Source organism: Manacus vitellinus, unplaced genomic scaffold (genome assembly GCF_001715985.3).
Source record: "Manacus vitellinus isolate BGI_N305 unplaced genomic scaffold, ASM171598v3 scaffold_21_pilon, whole genome shotgun sequence".
Classification (NCBI taxonomy): Eukaryota; Metazoa; Chordata; class Aves; order Passeriformes; family Pipridae; genus Manacus; species Manacus vitellinus.
In genome coordinates, this window is record NW_021939546.1 from 4,346,542 (window position 1) to 4,370,219 (window position 23,678).

The 23,678-nt window shown below is 50.6% G+C and overlaps 2 protein-coding genes across 2 annotated transcripts in view; both read right to left on the minus strand.

The window, feature by feature from the left end:
* IL12RB2 (interleukin 12 receptor subunit beta 2) overlaps nt 1–672 on the minus strand; it is a 16,457-nt gene extending 15,785 nt beyond the window's left edge. The window contains exon 1 of the mRNA XM_008921991.4: nt 568–672. The gene's annotated coding sequence lies outside the window, so the exon portion shown is untranslated. The remainder of the gene's footprint in view (nt 1–567) is intronic.
* Nucleotides 673–6,081: 5,409 nt separating this feature from the next.
* Nucleotides 6,082–17,868, minus strand: IL23R (interleukin 23 receptor). The gene is made up of 15 exons (XM_029959739.1): nt 17,811–17,868; nt 16,579–16,872; nt 16,342–16,465; nt 16,064–16,077; nt 15,304–15,444; nt 15,067–15,212; nt 14,242–14,401; nt 13,546–13,628; nt 13,068–13,284; nt 11,225–11,422; nt 10,742–10,825; nt 8,878–8,928; nt 8,189–8,285; nt 7,663–7,753; nt 6,082–6,996 (listed from the first exon to the last, which is right to left on the minus strand). The coding sequence occupies exons 1-15, from the start codon at nt 17,866–17,868 to the stop codon at nt 6,379–6,381; spliced, it is 2,376 nt and encodes a 791-aa protein (XP_029815599.1). The 3' UTR covers nt 6,082–6,378.
* Between the last annotated feature and the right edge of the window lie 5,810 nt (nt 17,869–23,678).

Genomic DNA, 23,678 nt, shown 5'->3' on the forward strand with positions numbered 1-23,678 from the left:
AGAAAAGAAAAGAAAAGAAAAGAAAAGAAAAGAAAAGAAAAGAAAAGAAAAGAAAAGAAAAGAAAAGAAAAGAAAAGAAAAGAAAAGAAAAGAAATTCCAGCCTCCCTTGATAGGAGCAAGAGGCTTGTCCAGAGATGCACCCACACTGATTTTTATCTTCTCTTTAACAGGATTTTTGCTTTCTCTCATTTTTCTCAGCACTCCCACAACCTGCCACTACGTTTAAGAGAGCTTTCAATGAGTGAGTATCTTATTGCTATTGTTCCTTCTCTTTTAACATCAACTCAGTTTTCCTCACTGATTACAATCACATTTTCCTACCTGGAACCACAGCATAGGTATTTCAGGGGCAGCTGTTGAAATGAAGGGGCAGAGGGAGAACAACATTTGCAGCTTCCAAGAGTCTCAAATTCTGCCTTTGAGCCTCCATCTGCTTCTCCTCCTCCCAAAGCCTGGAGCAACATTTGTGCTCCTTTCCAGAGCTGCCATCATATCATTAACATGCCAAGAGTGAGCTGGGTGAGCCAGAACCCCACAAAACCCCAAATATCAACATCTTCTTTTACCTCTTCTTTCTCCTCTGTCTTCATCAGTTCACTTTGCCTTTTCACAGAGCCCTTCCCAGCACAGCTCCAGCTCCACGCAGGATTCAGCTGATTTTAAACCAGGACACCAATAGGAGTTATATGGAATCTAATCCGTGTTTCTTGCTGAGGTCCCGTGTGTTGATTTCTCCATCACTCTTCACACCCTGAGCTCAGCTGGGAGCAGTGGAATGGGGCTGTCTCACTCATCCAGGATATATTTAAGGGAAGATGCGGATCAGATGGTCCAGGTGAGTTTTGTGTTTTAGTGAGAGGCAGTTAAACCAAAAATCCCCAGTCCATTACCCTCTATAAAATGAAGTTGCTTCCTTTTTTATTTCTTTCTTCTATTTTTTCTCATTTTATTTTTCCTTTCTTTTGTACTTAATCCTTTTTAATTTTCTTTTGTAATTTACCTTTTCCCCTTTATTTTATATTTTATATTTTTTCCTTTCTCTTCTTTTTCCGTTTCCTCTTTTCTTCTTTTTTATTTGTTGTCTTTATCTTTTTTATTTTTTCCTTTTTCTTTCTTATTTTTTCCTTCTTCTGTTTTTTTTTTCCTTTCTCCTTTTCCGTTTTTCCCTTTCCTTTTTTCCTTTTCCCTTTCTCTTATTTTTTAGCACCAAATTCTGCCTCTTCCTATAATTCTTTCTTTATTGACTTCTGCTGAGCATGTGGTACTCACCACAGCCAAAGGGAACCAGAGTCCAAGGTCCTGCTGCCAATGGAGCTGCCGGTGCCCTGAAGATGCTGTGCCACCCTCCCTGGTGCCCCTGGCATGGGGTGATGTCAAGGAAAGTACAGAGTAATCCGTTCTCTAGGGGGAGGGGGTGTCTGTGAGTCTGAAAGCGGAGCCGGGGAAAGCACCCTGACAGAAGGGTGTGATATTTGGTGCTGTTGGGTGATGGCAGTGGCAGAGGGAGCCGTGTGTGAGGCACAGAGGCTGCATATGGGGGGGGACAAAGCAAGAGGACACTGGTGGTTGCAGTGTCACCTCACAGAGCTCAGGGGAAGCCGTGCTGGCCGAGCTCCACCAGCCCCAGCCCTGCTGGTCTGCAGTGACTGCACGGGGTGAACTTGTACGTGAATTGAGCAGACACCAAGAGACATGTAAATGTAAGAGCTGAGAGGGCTTGTTGAGAATTACAGAATCACAGACTTGCTTGGGTGGAAGGGACCTTAAAGCCCATCCAGTTCCACCTCTGGCATGGGCAGAGACACCTTCCACCAGACCAGGTTGCTCCAAGCCCAGTGCTACCTTGGACACTTCCACAGATGGAGCAGCCACAGCTTCTCTGGGAAACCTCTGCCAGGGCCTCACCACCCTCACAGTCAAAAACTCCTTCTCAATATCCCACCTAAGCCTGCCCTCTGGCAGTGGGAAGCCATTCCCCTTGGCCTGTCCCTGCAGGCCCTGGTCCAAAGTCCCTCTCCAGCTCTCTTTAGGTTCCCCCTTTAGGCACTGGAAGGGCTCTAAGTTGTCCCTGGAGCCTTCTCTTCTCCAGGTGAACCCCCCCAGCTCTCCCAGCCTGGCTCCAGAGCAGAGGTGCTCCGGTCCTTGGAGCAGCTCCGTGTCCTCCTCTGAACTCACTCCAACAGGTCTATAGCTTCCTTCTCATGTTAATGACTTTGAGCTGCTCAGGTATTTGGTTCCTTGGAGCCTGGACAGTGGAGTTGTGGCACCCAGCCCCCAGCACTGTTGAAGTTACAGCTGCAGCAGCAGAATGAGCAATAACTCAGTGCAGGGGTGTCTGTTTTCAGTACTGCAGGTCCCCTCTGCTCTGGTTCTGTTAGTTTTCCATCTGCTCTGTGTGCCAGTGACTCTCATTGAATTGGCCTTCATCCAGCAGGATGAAATGAGTCACTTAGTTTGGTAAAGGTAATTGTTCTGTCTCCTCTTGCACATATGAAAGCCAAGGAAGGCTTGATCCACAGGGAGAGTGTGGAAATCACACCCTCTAGGAAATCATACAGATTATGCACAAGATGCATCAACACTTGGGTCCTTTTGAGGTTAAGAATACTGGGTTTTTCTGATATTCTTGTGGCAAGATTAATTCCTCTCTGTTCAGGAAAGGCTTGATTGGGTTGGTAAGCAGCAATCATGAAATCCCCTGTACTAGATCACCTTTGTAGCTTGTTTTCTTTCTGCTGTTTTCAAGGTTCCTTTTCTCCTGAATCCAAGCCCTGCTCCAATGGCTTTGCAAGAGCCATTCTCATGTGATTTTCCCTGTGAAGGTGGCATTCAGTGGAGCCCGACGAGACCCAAACCACAGCCTCACCTCTCACATCCTCTTCTCTGAAATGCCAGTTTGGTTTCAGTCTCTGCCGCTGTTCTCAGCCCTCCCACCCCGAGCACAACTCCTCATCCTCCCTCCATAAGAACTAACCCCCCAAAACTCAGGGTGGAAGAGACTACACCAAATAGCATAATTTTTAATGGATATTCCCACTTTTGTTGTCAGGTCATTCCATCTGCGACCGTTTCCCCCTTGCCACGTTTCCAGAAGGCTTTTGCTGATCCAGGCACTTCTTTGCAGCTTTGCACGAGCCTTGGTCACAATCTGGGCTTTGATCTTCGGTCTGTGCACTCAGAAATCCCCGGAGGTCGACGGGTGTTACTTAGCTCTGTGAAATTCACAAGTTTGTAATCCAATTTTAGCCTCTGCAGCATCTTTATCTGCCACTGAATCTCTCCCACAGTTTACTGACAGCCAAGCCCTTGCAAACCTTCCAGCCTGGGGTGGGTTTGTAAATGCGACACAGAATAAAATCAAGCTGCACAATATTACTCAGAAGATGTTTCAATGATCTTCTTGTCCCGTTCCTGTTACCAAAGAGTTTAAGGTGCTTTTGACCTCAGATCCTGAGGCTTTACCAGTGGTAGTTGTTACTATTCAGACTCTGTGAATAAGAAATGAAGACAAAGCGCTTGGTGAAGGTCACACGGTGAGTTGGTGACTAAGCTGTGACTAAACCCAGCTCTTTTGTGCTTCAAACCTCAAACCAGAACGAATTCCATGTCCTCCTGCATGATAACAGGGGCAGAGAAGAGGCATAAATGATATAACATTGTAGCTATTGATGTACATTTGATGCATAATTTATTACATGTCAAATTTATTTATAATCTCTGCATTCTGCATTTGGTTTAATTAATCTCCAACTCTACTCTTTGAAGAAGGGTGGTAAACAAGTCCCTCAGGGAGTGGTGCTGGTAACTTCTATTGCCTCAAGGTCACACTCGATACACCCAGTAGATACACCCTGCTCTATGGAGGGGATGGAGATAAGAGCAGGAGTGGATGACTCTGCTGTTCTCCAAACGCACTGAAGCTTTGAACACCCAATTTCTTATTTCTTTTTCATCTGTTCTCTCCTTCTATTTCTATAAAAATATCTGTTTCAGGGAGGTTGTGTTAGAACTTTGGGTAGCGATGGGACACCGTGTTGTGGTGCATCTCTGTGGGTCGTGAGCTATTCTGCTTTGGTAGTTATTACAGTACACGTAGGTGTAAGTAACGTGTAAGAACACTGCTCCATGTTACTCATTCAGAACAAAGGATGTCTCATCATTAAGTATTGACACACAGATGTCACTCGCAGGGGATCATGGACAGAGGAGTTTGCAATCAGTGAGTTACACCAGTGATTGTTTTTGGTGCTCCCTCTCTGTGGGCAGAGACATTATTCAGTGTACCCTTCCTTTAAGTGTCTCCAAGGTACATAAACCCAGGTTGTGATGGCACTGAACAACCCATTAAATTCATTCCTGAGCTGATAAATGACTAGTGGAAATCGCTGGCACAAGATCCAACTGCCAACAGTAAAACCAAACGTTAGAAAATACTGATATATCAAGGATTAGGGAGTATGTAATATTTAAGGGAGGGAGGGAGGGAATCTGAGATGTTAAAATAAATCTACTGAGAGTGACATCATGATTTGGTTCATGGGATGCCCCATCTCTGGAAGTGTCCAAGGCCAGGTTTAACGGGCCTTGGAACAACCTGGCCCAGTGTTCTGAATCACGGAATCCCAGACTGGTTTGGGTTGGAAGAAACCCTAAAGATCATTCAGTTCCACTGCTGCCATGGGCAGGGACACCTCCAACTATTCCAGGTTGCTCCAAACCCTGTCCAACTTGGCCTTGGACACTTTCAGGGGCGGGGCAGGCACAGCTTCTCTGGGCAACCTGTGCCAGGGCTTCACCATATCGACATATATATATGGTGAAGCACTATGTAAATATACATTTGTGCCCCTCTCTTTCCATTTCCTCCAGTAACCAGCCCAAATTTACCAGATGCACCCCCACACCCATGAAAAGGAGAAATATTTCCTTCAGCACCTAAGAAATCAGTGGGAGCATTGGCACTGCTGAGGCAAATATCCATGGCATGATCTGGGCAATGTTTCATCCCTGTGCTCCCCTGGCCGTGGATATATTTGCAGGGATCCACGCTGGAGGGAGTTATTAGGGCTGGAAATTCAACCAGCAAGAGCCTGAAAGGTAAGACCAAGCTTTCAGCCTTATTTGCTGACAAAAGAAGCATTTTCCCCTGTGAGCTTTGGTAGTTCAGGTGACAAAGTTCAGCACAAGTTTCAGGATGTGGACATTGAAAAAAATACCTTCCCCATCTCACACTGATGGTATGTAGCTGTTCTTCTACAATTTCCTTCCTGCTCAGGCAGCAATCACTAATTTTAGACTCACCTACATGAAACAGTCACATTTCTGCCTTAGAAACAGTTTGCTGCTTCTGAAGAATAATCCTACCCCACTTAGCCAGGTATCTACTACTCCAGAAATATCAGTGACAGATCTCTCGGGGTGTTAGAAGAAAACAAGCACAGCCCACAATGGTGTTGGTTTGGAAGTATCCAGGATAAACAACAAAATTGATCCATTTGTGCAACAGCTGATAGAGAAATGCATACAGTGCCTAGGAAAAATTGAAAGAAATATACTTTGGGAATGTTTTGTAAGTCCCAGGAAAACTTGTAAATGGTTTCATGACTGCTCAGCAGGAAGAAGACTCCTGCATTTCACCTTCTGGATGTCAGAAGATCCAAATTCCCAGTCACATGCCTAAAAAAATCCCATTTTGCTGTGCCACACTGTGCTTCACACAGTAAGCTGAGGCACTGACGAAAGTGCTCTGAGGTGATAAATCCCTCACCCAAAGTGAAGGATTAGGCCAGGGACTGATTCAGAGGGATTTTAAATCAGCCTGGCAGGCAACGAAGGCTTGTTCTTACCTCATTGGGTTTTTATTATGGAATGGGAGGAAAATGAAATTGGGTTATTCTGTCAAACAGAAGAGTTGTTGGCACCTATGTATGATACATAAATCCTCCTTGGTGCAGTGTCTCTTCATCAGGAGTAATCCCAAAATATTTTACACACCTCTGGCAGGATGTCTGAGGGATTTTTTTTTATCAATGGTAACCACAATCATCTCCAAGGACGAAATGCTCCAAATATTTAACAAGAGAAGGATGTTGAATAATAATTAAAACACATTGCACCTTGCAAGAATCACCTGCTTGGCATTTCAGTTCCTACAGGAATCCAGGTTTTACAGTTTTTTTGCTTGTGTCAATACAAGATAAGTTTAAAATTGTGATTTACTGGCCCAAGTTTTCCAGGCAGCCACAAGAACTTGTAGTGAGCAAGAGGGCAAATTTCTGACTGGGGGTTTTGCTCCAGCTCTGCTGTTGGTGATCTCAAATATCTGATACCTGCCTTGGTCACCACTTATGGGGTTTTAACCACAATTACAATTCCTCTCAAAATAACCCTCCAATGCTTTGTGGAAAGTAGGGCTTTATATCCACTGACTCCCTGTTCATGGATCTGAGGCAGGAGAGTAGCTCCTTGGGGACCAGCATTTGCTCTTGGTCATGGCTGGGCAGCCTCTGTCCCCACTGGTTCTCTGGGAGGGACGCGTGTCCCCCCTGGGCTGAGACAAACATCTGGCTTTGCCCGCTCCGACTGTTGTTTAGGATGAGGTTGATCTTCTCCAGCAGACAGACTTGGGGTGCCCCTCCCTCCCCATCCCACAAGTGTGGAACGGGGCTCGTGTAGTCTCCAAAGATGCTCATCTCTGGTTCTGGGAGGACTGGGGGGGGCTGCGTCTGGTAAATGTTGGCAGCGATGTATCCCAGTGTGTTCCCATTGGATATCTGGGGTTTGTAGTCACTGATATGCTCCAGGATTGTGGTGCTGGCAGGAGCCACGGCCCCTGGGTTCTCCCCATCCTCAGTGACCTCTCTGCTGGGCTTCCTTGGGGTGGCCACACTCTCGTGTGCCTCATGCGCCGGCACCTCCTCGACTTCCATAACTGTGGGGTCGCTGGTGTCCAGGAGTGGATCCTGGAAACTGTCACTCATTAAATCACTCTTGGTCTGGAAAAAAATGAGGACTGTAGTAACAAACTGGAAAATTTTATTAACAGGAGATCTGTCATTAGAGCTTGGAGCAGTCTGCTCCAGTGGAAGGATCCCTGCCCATGACAGGGGATGGAATAGAATGAGCTTTAAGGTCCCTTCCAGCTTGAGACAGCTGTGGCCACTAAATACAGACTATATTGGGGCAAGGTTTAAAGACTTCAGCTAGTCTGGGCTGTCATACACCTTACGAATGCTTGGGAAATGATTCCTGAGCAGTTTCCGGTCCCTTAGAGCTTAATCCTCTTCCCATCCATGTTTTTCACAGCAACAGAGCAAGTTGCCTTCTCCGAAGTGACAAGTGTCAGGACAAGAGGAAATGGCCTCAAGTTCTGCCAGGGGAGTATTAGGCTGGATATTAGTGAAAATTCCTTCTTGCAATGGGCTGTCCAGCCCTGGCACAGCTGCCCAGGGCAGTGGGGGAGTCCCCATCCCTGGAGGGATTAAAAAGTCATGTGCATGTGGCACTTGGGGACATGGGTCAGTGGTAGCCTTGGCAATGCTGGGGGATGGTTGGACTCGATTCCTCAATTTAGAGGGATTTTCCAGCCTAAACAATCCTGTGATTCTGTGATTCTAAGCTTTAATCTGAGATGAAGCAAAAGGAGATACTGCTGCACTTACCTGGAGGGACTTCACCACGTTGCTGTTTTCCATGTGGGGAAACTCTTCAAACAGCCATTTTGGCAAAAGCTGCACAGTGGTGACTTTAATACTTTAGCAAAAAGAAAAAAAATAAACCCCAAGATATCAGTCCATTTTATCAATCAGTTATTCCTCATGCAGCATGAAACTGTCCTGGCAGGAGGGAACACAAAGTGCATCCAGACTTTGAGGGTGGCTTGGAAGCTGCAGGTTCACCCCATACAGGTGGGTTTCCCCTTTCTATGATTTTACCAATCCTATGATTCTATGTTTTGGGTTTTTTTGTTGGTCTCTGCCTTACTGTAGAGCACACAAATGTCTTTTCATACAACAACCTGGTGAATGGGTGATGCTGCCCTCATTGAAAAGGCTGCATTGAAAAGACTGGCTTCTGGAGTTGATTTTAAAATATCCTAGAAGAAATTTCTTCTACATACTAAAAATACATACTAAAAAAGGTATGAGCTAGAAATAAGGAAAAAATGTGTAGAAGAGAAAATAATACCTTTTTCTGACTGATTTTTTAAACATCAGAATTGCAAAACCAACTGATAATATGACCATGCTGATGCCCAGTCCCAGGAAAACTCTGATGTCATCATCTGAAAAAGGATGGAGAGGGAAGAGGTCATGCCAGGGGATTCAGTCAAGTGATTCAGTCAGTAACCATTTCCTACATGGCCTTACCTTCCCTTCCAGAAATGCTGAAGTGAATTCTTCAGCTTATGTTGGTTTTGCTTTTGGTTAAAGTGTTGCAACAGATCATAACGTGACCTCTACCAGAAGATGTGCAAACCAGAGCATCACCAACGTTAGAAAAATGGGTGGGAGGTGCTTAAATGAGTCCCCGGTTCAAACTGCAAGATGGAAACAGTCTCTTGCTGTTGTGATATATGTTGATATTATGTTTTCCTTGTTTTCTCACCTCCTAATTGAAATGTACATTGTAAGTCTCATAAGAAAGCAAAACTCCAGGCTTGCATTATGTGAGATCACTGCAGCCTTCCCTCCAGGTGGGTCACGTCCCCACCGAGTGGAAAGGTCCCTTTTTTGGCTCTGATCTCCCCAAATGTACATGAGCTCGCTGATGCGAGCATGCCCAAATGCTGCAGGTGCTTCTTGGGTTAAACCTTCCACTGCTAGCCAAGGAGAAAGCCTGGCTTAATAAGTCTGAGCTACCCAAGGTCTTCTTACCATGGGGATTCTCACTGTAGATGCTGCCCAGGAGCGGCTCCTCTGGAGGGACTGAAACAGAGAAGGGAAAAAATGTCCATAATTTCACTTAGAGGACTGTGGGTGACACAGAAGCTATGTCTGGGTTTTACTTTGTTAATATTATTTAGAAACATAAATAATGGTGTAATGAGAAAAAATAAGCTGAAGTAATAATCCCTGAAGTAATTAATAACTCCAGCTCTGGCTGGACAATGGACAACATCCTGTTTCTCAGAGATGCAATTGAATGAGACATTGATCAACAACTACAAAACATCTTCCACACACACTGCTCCCCTCAGCACCTGAAACAAGAATTTATTCTGGCTGGGGAACTGTACATCCTTTTTCATGAGCACCTACAGGTTTTTCAACAGGTTTCCCAGAGAAGCTGTGGCTGCCCTATCCCTGGAAGTGTTTAAGGCCAGGATAGACAGGGATTGGAGCAACCTGGGATAGTGGAAGGTGTCCCTGCTCATGGCAGGGGGTGGGACAAGATGATCTTTAAGGTCCCTTCCATTCCAGGACTCTGTGATTTCCCAAACTGCCTGAACCCCATGGGAATGAATTTCTAATAATTTTTTTGTGTGGCAGGCTGTGTGGTGAGGGAAGATCTGCAGCTAATGAGCCTGCCATGGTAAGAAGGGTATTTCTGCTCCAATAAGCAGCAAGCTTCCGTCCAGGCCAAACTCAGCAATTCCCTTGGGGTCTCTTCTCCTTTACAGACAGGTGGTGCCATTGCTGCTGCAGAAAAGGGGTCCTGCCCAGAGCCAAAGTGTGTCCGTGAGGACAAAGCTAATGACTGTGAATAGCCTGAGATGAACTGGTCAGGAATATTTGTTTCCATTTCTTGGCAAAAAAATTGAATAACTGCCCTTCTCTAAGCCATGAGAGGTGTCAAACAGAAACAGGGAGCTGGTTTGTCATAGGGAAAGTATCTGAGCGGCTTCAGATAACCCATCTAAAATGGCATCACAGCCCAGGACGGTGAAGAACATCCTCAGGTGCTTCCTGCGGGTACATCCAGCTCTGTCAGGGCACCGAGAGCATTGACAGGTCTTAATGACCCTGACCAGCCTCACCTGGGACCTCCACCCACACCCCTGCCCAGGGGCTCTATTTAAGCTCAGTCTGGGTGCTCAGTCTCCCCTTAGGCTGTGTTAGAGGGACTCTAGAGGTCAAATTTTTGGTCTGAATTAATGACTTGATGTCATCCCTCCCTTGTCTTCAGGGACCTGCCCAGCTTTTGAGGACAACCAAAGCCAGGCCACAATGCTGGAGATGATGATGTTCCTCTGCAAGTTGGCTCATGTTCTTACCTAGAACAATTTCCAGAACTGAAGGTTGCTGGTGGAGTTGAAGATGTCCCTGCTCATTGCAGAGGGATTGGATTACATGATCTTAAAAGGTCCCTTCCAACCCTAAGTGTTCCATGGTTCCCGCTCCAGGTAAGGAGGGGTAAGCTGTGGCTGGGCCAGTTGGTCTCTGTAGAAGCTGTTTTCTGTGTCTTGGTTTGTCTGAACCACTTGTGAAATGTGCAAAGCAGCAAATTCATTCTTTCTAAAGGGGGAACAAGTCCATTGGTGTATCTTATAAAGTAAGATGTGGTTCTTGAATGCATTAGATCTTTGCAGGAGCAAAGACCACCTAGAGAAGGCTTTAATAGAGACATATTGACAAAAACCTCTATTTTCATATCCTGTAGTCAAGAGGATTCCATCTAGAGCTCTGCTTTCCTCGGGTCAATGGGAGGGGTTTTCATCTTGTGTTTAAGACTAAGTAATCCTACCAAACTGCCAGATTGTGGGAAGAAGCAGCAGCATCTCCACCCCCCCAGGCTTACCTTTGCCAGAGCTGGGTTTGCTGACTCCGCCGGTGTAGACCGCGTACACCGACACATTGATGCGAAACCCAGCTGCTGCCTCCTCTGGGAAAAAAACAAGGTTTGCCTTTAATATGTGTTTGTAACCTCCTGTGAAGGCTCTAGGTTTGTTCAAGGGCGTGTTGCTGAGCGGTGTAAGTAGATGGAGCATCTCCTGTGCTTGCACAGGCCTCCACAGGTCTGGTGTGGTTCCCTGGCTGCCAGCTCACCTGTCACTTCATTCTTTCCCTGTGACCTTCACCCAGGGAACCAAATCCCACTGACTGTCCTCACATCTCCTGTTTCTTCACTTCTCCTTGTTCCCTAAGGGCTCTTTGTACCACTCCCCAAAAACAAGTGGGTGGGGGCTCAGCTTCAAATGAAACTACCTTTATAATCTATTTTGGATTTATAATGTCCTGATGAACTGCACCAAGTAGCAAAAGGACTTCTGGAATATCTTACCTTGGATGTATGTGTGTGTTTCCTGGGATGGGACTTTCTTCCAAAAATAGTGCTCCTCCTGGTGATACTGGGAGGTAGAAACCCACTCCACTATGAACCAGAGTGGGGGGCTCTTACTGTGCAGGGGGGGCTGCCAGTGAACCAAGACTCTGCTCTGGTTGTCAGGCTTGACCTCCAGAGCCACTGGTGCTGGGAATTCTGCCGAGAGAGATGGCAAGGGAAGTGTCACCCAACAGACTCATCTTTGGAGAGTAGGAGACTGGGAAGGGTCAGCTAAGCCCAGGTAAAATGTGTCCTTCCTGGAAGTTTTTTAAAACTGAAGAGGGAACAAGAAATTATAGAATATGGGGGTTTATATATAAATATCTATAAACACACAAAATATACGAAGATAGATTTTTTTATATATATTTTTATATATCGTTCTATATTTCATAGAACTATTTAGATTGAAAAAGACCTTAAAGATCAAGTTCAACCATTCCCCCAGCACTGCCAAGGCCACCACTAACCCATGTCCCTAGGTGTTACATCCACTTATGAATCCCTTCAGGGATGGGGACTCCACCACTGCCCCAAGCAGCTGTGTCAGGGCTGGACAACTATTTCAGGAAGGAATTTTCCCAATATCCAACCTGAGCATCCCCTGGCACAACTTGAGGCTGTTTCTGTTTGTCCTGTCCCTTGTTCCCTGGGAGCAGAACCTGACTCCCACCTGGCTCCACCCTGCTGTCAGGGAGTTGCAGAGAGCAAGAAGGTCCCCCCTGAGCCTCTTTTTCTCCAGGTTGAGCCCCCCCCAGCTCCCTCAGCTGCTTCTGGAGATCCAGATCCTTCCCCAGCTCCGTTCTCTCCCCTATGTTTATGTACATGTGTTACAAAAACACATTGTCAGCTTTGTCATGTCCTTGAAATGCTTTACCTGTCATTTCTTACAAGAAATGCACATGATTCAGGTAACTGAGAGCTTAGAGAGTTTTTTTCCACTTCAATTCTCTTCAGTTTCTGTTTAGTCATGTATTTGTCCTCAGTTTGAATGGGACTTTCCCCTTCCATTGCTCATTAAAAGAGACATTTTTCAGAAATAGGAAAGCATGGTTGTGGGGAAAACCACAGCCTGTGGCTCAGAAAGGACTTTTTCCTTTTCTGTTTGCAAGGACCCAGCTCACAGCAGGGGCTGACTCCCTGGCAGAGGCTGCAGGAGCTATTTTGGGGGGCAGGGAGTAAAGGAGCAGCCTTGCACCCTTTGCTCTGCCAGCCAAGGTACTACAGCCTTAGGTGGTGAAGGGCTGATATTCCAGTGCCTAAAGGAGCTCCAAGAGAACTGGAGAGGGACTTGGGACAAGGACACAGAGTGCCAGGACAAGGGGGAATGGCTTCACACTGCCAGAGGGCAGGCTTAGATGGGATAGTGGGAAGGAATTCTTGGCTGTGAGGGTGGTGAGGCCCTGGCAGAGGTTTCCCAGAGAAACTGTGGCTGCTCCATCCCTGGAAGTGTCTAAGGCCAGGCTAGATGGGGCTTGGAGCAACCTGGGATAGTGGAAGGTGTCCCTGCCTATGGCAGGGGGTGGGACTGGATGGGCTTTAAAAAGGTTCCTTCCAACCCAAACCATTCCTGGATTCCATGATTCTATATGCACCTGTGTAGCATCTCCATCTCCAGGGAATGCTGGAATTGTCTGGGGGATGTTGTGTTCCCTCAGCAGAGCGGGCTGCTGAGGGAAAATATTTGCCGAGATTTTCCCTTGCACAGTTCAGCGTTTTTCTCCTGCAACCCTGATAAAAGCCAGTCTATTACACCTGCAAGTGGCCTGTGACATCCTTACACCTGCAGGTGACATCCTACCTTCCTGGCTGCTGGCACCCTGGCCAAGGGTGATGCTGGTGGGGCTGGAAGCCCCCTTGGAGTTGTGAGCAGTGATGAGGAGGGTGTGGGTTCCCGGTTGCACCGTGATATCGCACTCCGTGCTGGAGGTGTTGCAGAGGACCAGCATTCCTCCGGGGGTCTCGGCAGCCACGGCATAGCCCAGGATCCTGCCGCGGGCGTCCCGGGGGGGCAGCGGCTGCGAACGGCAAGACAGACAGTCCGTCCCGTGGGTACGGGTGTGGGATGTAACACTGAGACACATCCCACAGATGTGCCCTTGGCTGGGTGACACACACGTGGATTTTACAAAGATGGAGAGATTTTACTTCACGTTGGGGTGTCACTTCCCCGCCCATCCCTTTGGTCGAAGGGCTTCTCAGGGAGGGCGTTCCCTTCTCTGCTCGGGGAGGAGCAGAGCACGCCAAAATTTCACAGAGGCTGCCAAAACCCGCTTTACCTTGATCAAGACCGTCACCTCGCGGCTGCCGTCGGGGAACGCCGGGCCCAGGCGCCGCCAGACGTCGGGAGCCGCGGCGGGGGCTGCGGGACGGAGAGAGCGTGGGATGGGAGTTGAGGCACCGGGGGACACCCACCGACGGGGCTCCCCCCAACACACACAGCCCTAGCAGGAAGCCCTGCCTGGCCGGGTCTCTGCCGCTGTGAGAGGAAACAGCAGCGGGCGCTGCTTTTTGGGGCGAGCACGTCTTCCTCACTACAGCCGGGATGTGAGGGCAACGCTCCTCGAGCATCTCGTCCCGCTGCTGGCCGGGATGACTGAGCCGGCCCTTTCCAACCTCGTCCTGGTGTTAGCAGCCAGGATGAAAAGGGGGAAACTGGCACGAGGTGACAGATATTTGTGGCTCGTGTGACACCCTGACTGGTGTGATTTTTTTTCCACCCAGGGCAAGAGGCTATCAATGATTGTGGAATCGTGGAATCATGGAATTGTTTAGGTTGGAAAAGCCCTCTAAATGACCAAGTCCAGCCACTCCCCCAGCACTGGGGGATGGTCGCTATTAACCCATGTCCCCAGGCGCCAAATCCACATGGCTTTTAAATCTCTGGGATTTAAAAAGCAGGGATAGGGACTCCACCATTGCTCTGGGCACTCTGGAAATGCTATGTACAGGGGTGTCTCTGAAGCTGAGCCTACCTGCCTCCGGGGTGGTGTAGAGAAAGGGGGGGCTCCAGGCACTCCAGGGACTGTTGGGGATGCTGAGCCTGCACCTGACCTGGAACAGGTACTGGGTGTCACTCTGCAGGTTGTGCTGCCAGCGGGGCCCATCCTGTGCTGCACTGTCCCACACCTCCACCTGCAAGGGAAGCAGGGTCTTGGGGGGAAGTGGGACCCAGCCGGGCCCCCACTGCCACCACCAGCCCCCAGACACAGTGGTGGTCACTGCCTTTCTCATCTGCATGGGTGGGGATGGGCAGAGTCCACACTGTCCCCTCTACAAATGCACTGGGCAAGCTGTGGAGCCATAGAGAGAACCCCCATCCCATTTCTCTGCTGGGCTTCTGACACCACAGGGATTTTGGGGGCTCCTATGGGGACTGGGATCCAGCTCAGCCCCTGCCAGCACCCAGGGATGTTTCCAAAGGGACTCAGGTGGAGCTGCCCCAGTGTAGTTGTATCTGTGGGTCTGCACTGAGCATCCCAGAGGATTTTGTGTCTTGTCCTTGCAGAGCAGATAATGTTTGGAAACATTTTGAATTTTGCCCTTTTGCTTGTAAAGCTGAGATAACCCTGCCACCTGTTCTCTCAGATGGCACCAGCTCTCCTGCACCCCAAAAGCGGGAGCTGCCTGTGGCTGGGGTGCACCTTCCCCACCAGTACCAGAGCAAATGGGTAGGTTTTGAATGACCCCAAATGCTCCCATTTTTAAGAGGGTTTCCAACAGGACTAGGACTTGCACCTCTCCTAACAGGGCCTGATGCTGCACATGGGGGGAGGTCTGGGGAGTCCTGGGGGTCTCACATGCCATGCTGGAGTGCCCTTGGCTTGGTGTCGCTCTTCGCAGTGCACGTTCTCCAGCTGTGTCTGACGGCTCCAGTGGATCGTGGTGGTGGGAGAGGATGCCTCTGTTGTCTCAGCACCAGTGACCAGGGGCAGAGTGGGGATTACTGTGGGGAGAGCCAGAAACGGGTGGGGTGGGGGGCTGCCCTTGTATGGATAGAGGGATGGGTGGGCAGATGGATGGGAGGGCAGACATACCAATGTCCTGCAGGCTGAGGAGCTGTGGGGCCGAGTGGGCAGTGCCCACTGCATTCCTGGCCTGCACCCACACCGAATAGTGGCTCCTGTTGCACAGCGCACTCAGGGGCACTGGTGAGTCTGCAGGAAACACCTTCTCCTCTTCTTCTTCCTCCTCCTCAGCACCCTCCTCATCTTCTGCCGCGAACCTGGGAAGCAGAAGGCAGCCTGTCAGTGCCCATCCCAGCACCAGACATCCACTGGGATGGTGACACTCCCGAGGTGTTGCAGCTCGTGACCAGGGCATGGTCATCCCCAAACCCGGAGTTTGTCACTCCTAAAGCAAACTGGAAAGTTATTCCCTTCAGTTCCTGACATTTTTGCTGGGAATTCGCATTTTCATGACAGGAAGGGAACTTTTCTTTCTGGCTGCATGGTTCAGTTTGATCCCAAGCAAATTTAGACAGGAGGTTTATCCCTTCTCTTCATAAAGCCAAGTATGATGGAATTTAATGTCTTCAATAATTGAGTCAGAGTAACTGAAAGCCTGCCAGGTTGGTGCCATGGGGACTTCAGTGGCAGGGAGCATCCCAGGATGGACTGTGACATACCAGGCTAGTGCCATGGGGACTTCAGCAGCAGGGAGCATCCTGGGATGGGCAGAATGGGCTGTGGCACACCATGTAGCAGCCAGCACCTCTGCTTCAGGTTGGAGTTTCAGTTTTGGGATTTGGGCAGCATTAGGTTCACCCTCTTTTTAGCTCAGAGAGAGTCCAAGCACCTGAAAACAACGTGCTGCTTCCATGTGCCACAGCATGATGGAATGTGTGCCGGGTCAGTAACGGCACTGAGTGCGGGAGGTTACTCATGCAGAACTCAACCGGTGGTGGAACGTGTGGTTTTCGAGCAGAAGATGAGCAAACGTGAGCTGTAGGAAGTGTAACTAGGGCATGGCACCCGCTCACAGCAGCCCTGCTGTCACCCGGCTCTGTGGCTGCCACGTGCCGGTCCCGCGCTCCCTCTCATCCCTGCAGCCCCCCTGCTCCCTGGGGGCCTCACCTGCGCAGGTGGAGGGTGTGGTGGGTGAGCAGGTGGGGCGGCCTCCCTGCATCCCACCTGCACTCCAGGTGCTCCGAGCCCTCGGCAATGACACAGCTCAGGTTGCTGGGGGGGTCTGGAGGGTCTGCAGGGGCAAGGACAGGTGAAAGTATGGTCATCCCCCAAAACCACACACTGCATGCCCCAACTTTTCGGTGCTCAGCAAAAGCCCTCAAGCCCCCCCTCCAAGGTACTCACAGCCGGCCCGGACCTCAGTGCCACACACCAGCTGGTCCCTCCCGCTGTTGGGGCAGCGGGCAAAGCAGACGATGGCCCCGAAGGGCAGCCGGAAATCGCGCAGCCGGAGCTGGACGGAGCTGCTGTTGAGGGGGTGCAGGGGACCCTCAGTGCGGTTGTAGTTGAGGAGGATGATGAACTTGGCTGAGGGGCAGCCGAGGGTGGAGAGGCAGTTGATGGAGATGTTGGAGCCCATCTGCACTACGGGCGCGGGGTCGACCCAGACGCGCCCTGAGCACTTGATGTTTGCAGCACCTGTGCCAATACCCGCTGGGTCAGGGTGGCTCTGGGTGGGTGTCCCACAGGAAGGGATGCCCCTGGGCTGCACCACTCCACAGGGGATGCAGCAGCAGCATGGCTGGACCCTGCAGCAAGGGGATGCCAGCACCCCCTTGAACCCCATGGGATAGGGAGAAACTAGGGGTCATGAGTGATATTGGGAAGGAATTCATGGCTGTGAGGGTGGTGAGGCCCTGGCACAGGTTACCCAGAGAAGCTGTGGCTGCCCCATCCCTGGAAGTGCCCAAGGCCAGGTTGGCCAGGGCTTGGAGCAACCTGGGATAGTGGAAGGTGTCCCTGTCCATGGCAGGGGGTGAAACAAGATGAGCTTTAAGGTCCCTCCCGACTCAAACCAGTCTATGAATCTGTGATGAAACCAACCCCTGCCTGCAGCAATGCCCCGGCACCCAGTGACTCATCCCAGCAGATCAGAAACAGACAATTTTAGGTTTTGCTCTAATGTTTAAATGAGTGCAGGGAAATAACCCACAGTCTCGAGAACTCTGATCCCCTGATTAGGGCGGCGGAGGCGTGCGCTGCCCTGGGCTATCAGATGGAGCTCTGCACTAGCCCAGGCAGCCCGGGCTCACAGCCACTATCAGACTCCATCTGGCCTTCCTGGAAAGGGCAAGGCTGTGCTCTGGCTATGCCTGTGGAGGCACATCCCACTGCTTAGCACAGCCACTGCAGTGAGGCTGGACATGGTCCTGCTCCAAGGATGTCAGTGGGAAACAGAGGGTGCCGCAGGACATGGGACCCCTTTGCAATGCTAGTGCAGTGCTCCCCCCAAAATCCACAGCTGTAGCTCTACAACTGTCCTATTCCCACCCTAAATTCCCTGTAGGACCACAGGGTATGCTCTGGTGGTCAGCGAGGCCATGGTGGCCGTGCTGAGCCATGTGGTGGCCACTTACCTTGGCACAGGCAGCAGACCAGGATGTAGAGCACCAAAGCATTGCCAGACCCTGCCATGGCCTGGGCTGCATCCACTGCCCACGCATGGCATAGTCTGTGGAAGGAAAGGGGATGGAGGGAATCCTCCTGTAAACCAGCTCCAGCACAGGCAGGAGCACCAGGAGGCGATGGGAGCAGGAAAACGTGGATTTACAGCAGGGAAATCAAGGCTGAAAACCTTCCTTGAAAGAGATGGGTTTGGTGGGTCAGGGGGATGGTATCCCTCTGCTCAGCACTGAGGAGGCACATCTGGAATGCTGGGATCAGGGCTGGGCTCCCCTGAGGACAGGAGAGACATGGACAGATTGGAGTCCAGCAAAAATGCCTGAGGGTCGGGAGCACCTGGGAAATGTGGAAGGGTTGGGAGAGCTGCTGGAGAGGAGGGGCTCAAAGAGGCTTAAATCCTTGGGTATAGACGAGGAAGTAAAGATGAGGGAGCCAAACTCCTCCCAGCATTGCCCAGTGAAAGGACAGGAGGCAATGGGCTCACACTGGAAATCAGAAAATTCCAGCTAAACATAAGAAAAAGCTCTTTAATGCTAACCACACAGCAGGGCTCACCCTACAGTCTCCATCCCTTGGGATGCTCAGACATGGTTTTGTGGGACAAAACTTTCATTTCCATAAGATCTTTCCCACAGGTCCTGTCCAAGCTGAACAATGGCTCTTGCAAGCAGTGAACCCCCCGAGACAGCCCCAAAACCTCAGGCCAGGGCTTCCCACCTCTCCCCAAGGAGCCACTCGTGTGTCTGCATCCCACAGTCTTGCCTAAATTTTTCCCTGTTCCCTTTGACTTCCTCCCCAGCTTCTTTGGATGTATCCCACCAGGACAAACCCTCTCCAGACGGGAAGCCTAATCTCACCAGCCCTGTGGGACTTGGGATGTGGGGATGGGTCAGCTTTGAAACAACCAAGGCACGGACTGAAGTGCAAGGAAATGCAACTCCCTGGGGGAAAATTGCTCTTTTTCATGAAAAACATCCTCCTGGGAGCAGACCCTGACCAGACCTGACACCCCATTCCCCCACCCAGGGTTGAACATCCAGAAAAGCCCCACAACTCCCTCATTTTCTTTTCAAATAACCCCATGCAATACCTGAAGTCAGGAATGGCAAGTTTTCCCTGGAGAGACAGCAGAGTCCACAGTGAAAGCTTCAAAATGCTGTTTTTCAACCCAAACCAGGCCACCACCAGCAGCAAGTACTTCGGTATTTCTCCTGCCGTGTGAACTGACCTTGTTTGGTTTAAGGGATGTTCAAATACTCATCACTAGTGAGTCAAATTTTAAGTGCCTCCCTATTACCTGACCTACTAAGAGAAGCAGATGAACCTTCTGCAAGTCAGAGCAAATGAAAAAATACAACTTGTATTCTACAAAAAGAGCTGAAAACACACTAATTCTGCCCACTGGCAGCTTTACAAGGGACTGCAGGCTCTGCCTCCCCTGGGAATCACTCACATTCATATTTTTATTCCAATTTATAGGCATTTTCAAACTCCAAAGCCAAAGGAACAAGACTGTTTCCCTTGCTGGCAGATGCTGGGCTTTGATCTTGTCTCTGTTAAAGTCTCCTCGTGCATTAGTGCTAAAGAAATGGGAAGTAAAAAAAGAAGGAAAAAGCTGTCCTGTTGTTCAAGCCCAAACCAGGTGGAATCTTCACCGGCAGCTGTGCCAGGAGGGGATAACGCATGGGAGCAGCAGGTGAGGACAATGAGCTGGCATATTTTGTATTTAAATGTAGGGGTCTGGAAGCTGGGCAGAGTAGAGGGTTCTTACCTTGGCTGTCCTCAGGATCCTGCTGGGATCCTCCTCCTGCTGCGGCCGGAGCTGCCGAGCGCAGCAAGAAGCATCGGTGAGTGTGAGCGAGGTGAGCAGTGGGGCTGACCCAGATAACAGCACCAAAAATGGAGAGTTTCCAGTCTGAGTCAGTCCATGGGAAAACCCAGCATCCCTTAGAGGAGCAGCCTCGGGGGAAGGAGTGTCTTCTGAAAGTTCTTACAGAATTTGGAGACACCCCAACAAAGTTAAATCCATCCCAAATGGATTTTTATGGTTGTGTTGCTGTGTACAAGGTGACAGGAGCACAGCAGAGTGTGCTGGGCTGAGCTGCATCAGGGAAAGGACATTTTCCTGCTAATCCCAGAAGCATGGAATGAGGAGTCCTTAATGAGTGAGGTTGTTTTCACCAGCAGTGAGTGCACCCCCTCTGCTTGTGCTGGCCACCAGCTCATCCAAGGATGTTCCAAGCTGCAGACTCCCAGGGTTGAGAGGTCCAAGGCTCCAGGGATGCTCCAGTGCCCTCCATCCCACTGGCTCCCTGCTGCTCCCAAACCCTGACTCTGCAGAGCCTGTGGCTTCCTTTCTCATGTCGGTTGAAGAGTTAAACCTCAAAAACAGTGTTAACCTCATTAGAGGCTGCAACCACAGGAAATACCGCACAGCTCCCAGCTCTGCCTCAAAGAGGGAAATGTTGGGGAACAGAATTTTTCTCCCCCAGGGCAAGACAGAGCCTTCCTCTGCCAGCAAGTACCAGCTGCTCTAGATTTTGTCTGATCCATGGGGACTTTTTAGTGGAAGTGAGAGCAGGAGCCTGCTGGCAGCACAGTGGGAGTAAAACCTCACTGGGTGATGAAACTATAACGTGTGGTTATAGTAATGTATATAATGTGTCTGTATGGCCATGGTAATGGATAGTAATGTATATAACGTGTCTATATGGCTATGGTACTGTATAGTCAGGMRSRRSWSKGRGRGKKTYWSWGKGRRWWTTYWYWTTKKSRYRTKYTSKGKGTGTGKGGGGACACAGCTGGGGCCGGGGCTGCACAGCTGGGAGAAGATGGTAAGTGTGCACATCTGGAGCCCGTTTAAGTCATCTGGGGCTGGGGCAGCCCCAAGGACAAGCACATCTGGAGCCAGGGCAGCACATCTGGAGCCAGCACAGAGCAGTGGCATGTGGAGCAGTGTGCCTTCCCAGGACAGGTGTCACAGCCTCTCTGAGCTGCTGGTTCCCATACCACTGATCTTCTGGTGCTGGTTAAACTGATGTCTCCTTATCTCTTCCTGAGCAGTCATGTCGAGCTGCAGCTCAGTGCGTAGCGGGGCGGAAGCAGAGTGAGCCTTCATGCCAGACTCTTTCCCATGGATTTATCCTTCCCATGCTGAGGATTCTCAGTTGCTATTGCCTTCCTCTGAGGCAGCTACACTGCTCCATCATTCCAAACCCCATCACACCTCTTGTTCATTCGGGGCTCTTTGTGGTTCGTTTAGATATACCTTACAGCCAGATATAAGGCTTTAGACTGAGGGAGGAGGTTTAGATTGGATTTAGGGAGAAATTCTTGGCTGTGAGGGTGGTGAGGCCCTGGAACACGTTGCCCAGAGAAGCTGTGGCTGCCCCATCCCTGGAAGTGTTCAGGGTTGGATGGGGCTTGGAGCAACCTTGGGATAGTGGAAGGTGTCCCTGCCCATGACAGAGGGTGAGACTGTGTGATCTTTAAGGTTCCTTCCAACCCAAAGCATTCCAGGATTCTGTGATTCTATGTCCAGAAGTGGAAATGCCATACAGAGAGTCCCTCCAGGGGCTGGCATGGCTCAGCCTAGCCGTGCAGGCTTCTCCCAGCACACCCAGGACAGTGCCTACAGCCCTTAGTGCCTCTTTTCCTCGGGATCCAGGTGCTCCCCAGTCTGGCACACTAGTCAGGGTTGGGGTTAGTTACCTCTTCCCCCCGCACAGCAGGACCCAGGTTTTGGGGGCACTGTCAGCCCTGAATTCAGGCGGCCCCACTCCCGCCCCCGCTGTACCGTGCCTTTCCCGGCCGCCCCCGCGCAGGCGATAGGGATCTCACCGTGACTTCCTCGCTGTGCCGGGACCAGCCCCGCCTGGCCCCCGTGCCACCCCCATTGCCACTGTCACCGGGAGCTGCTGGCTCCTGCCACCACTCCCGTGCCCCCCATACTTCCCTCTGTCCCCATACCGTGTGGGGTGCCGGGCTCCGGAGCCCTTTTCCCTTTCCCCCCATCCCGGAGTCCTGGTCAGTTGGACACCGGGGAGCACCCCCGGCTGAGCTGGTTGTCAAACGAGATTAAGATTAAACTGGATTAATTTAACATTTGTTATTTTTGGTGGGCACGCTCGGATTCCTGCCCTGACTCAGAGGCTGAGATCAGCAGGAAGGAAAGGTCGGGACAGACCCGGCTCTGCTGCTAAAAGTGGAGCACTTGTGTCATACTCAGAGTTGTGCTTGGCATGGGGGATACGGGGGACGCCAAGGATGTAGGTGGCACAGATATGGCCATCCTGGGAGCGCAGGCTCGTCCCCTTCTCGCCGTGCTGGCTCCGTTGTGGGGGTGACATTCAAATATTTGACCTTGAAACCACCACAGTGGCACCTGCGCTGTGGACGCTGCACTCATGGGGGCTTCCCTGCACCCCCAATGGGGCTCCCTGGGGGACACGGCTGTGCCAGAGGGAGGGCAGCCCTGGGAATCAGTGCTGCTTGCGTCAATTCCACTGGCACTGGTGTCCGTGCAGGATTAGGTTCCTCTCTGCTGCTGGAGGAATAAATACTCCCAAGTCCAAGACCGCACAGCAGGTTGATAAGGACGGATAGGGCTCAGTGCAGGAACAAGGAAGCTGATGCCAATGAGAAAGGGGTTTTGACTGTGATTTTTGGCCAGGGCAAAAGGACACCCAAGATATGGAGAAATTGCTCCTGGACTTTAAAGTCAGCTTGTCCTTCCTGTGAGCCATGCCAGGGAACAGCTCCTGCTCCTGCTCCTTCCCCATGAGTGGGGCAGCAACAGGGACATGAATCAGCCAGGAAAAAGAAAGTTTGGGCAAAGAGTTTACTTTTCACTGCAAGGGGAGGGTGAGCTGAGTGTGCCGGGACGAGCAGCAGCTTGTGCCTGTGGGGCCACGACACCACATTTTCCACTGGAGGCTGCAGGGCTTGGCTGTGCCCAGGCAGGTCGTGGCAGGGAGATAATTGGCAATAAAGCTCTCCAAAAAGGGCTGTTTCCTCTGTAAACACCGTCATGGCCACAGGCAATGAATGTCTCACTGCTGCCTTCCCTCCTCACATTGGGAAAGACCCCAAAAATGACCCTGGAGGGATTTAACAGATGTCTGGGTTGTGGAACTGAGGACATGGGCTAGTGGTGGCCTTGTTAGTGCTGAGGGGGCAGTTGGACTTCATGGTCTTTTCCATCCTAAGATCCCATGGAAGTGCTGTGGCTGCCGAACTGGGGCTCATCCCACATCCCTCTGCATCAAGCCCCCATGCCCACCCTCCATCTCCTCCACAGCCACCCACTGCAGCATCTCCATTGCTGCAGCTTTGTCCCTCCATCTCTGTCCTATCCCTCCAGGGGCTGCACGACACAGACCCCCCTGAACTGCCCCATGGGGACCATGAGCTGGTGCTCGGTAGGATCTGGCTCCTTGGCTTGGATCAGGATGATGGGAAGCGGATTCCCCAGCAGTGACAGATTGAGGTGAGTGTGTCAGTCCTGTTTCCCAGCAAAATCCGTTCTCTCCACTATAACCCTGTAGGATGGAGGTGTTTTTGTGCTTCAAGCTGGCTTGTTTAGGGATTTTTCCACTTGGTAGAGCATGGCCTGGAGGGGAAGATTTAATCTCGGAAAGGGAAGGGCTAGTGCCAAAATCCTGCGTGTGGGGTCACCCGAGGGCAACACCCAGCAGGGTGCTGGGCCCCCATAGCCACTGTGTCTGGGACAGCAGTGCCAGAGTGGGTCTGATTCCCCTGCTGTGGAGAGGCAGGGAAGGACCGTCGTCCCCCTGCCCAGAGAGAGGACATGTGGTTTTGGC

What these genes read in the sequence shown, in the direction of transcription:
- IL23R (XM_029959739.1), bottom strand. Translation starts at nt 17,868, where the DNA reads ATGGCAGGGTCTGGCAATGCTTTGGTGCTCTACATCCTGGTCTGCTGC. An exon ending in CAAACCCAGCTCTGGCAAAG is followed by an intron (nt 8,929 to 10,741) that starts GTAAGCCTGGGG and finishes TCTCTGTTTCAG; the next exon opens with TCCCTCCAGAGGAGCCGCTC. An exon ending in CTACAGTGAGAATCCCCATG is followed by an intron (nt 8,286 to 8,877) that starts GTAAGAAGACCT and finishes ATCCTTTTTCAG; the next exon opens with ATGATGACATCAGAGTTTTC.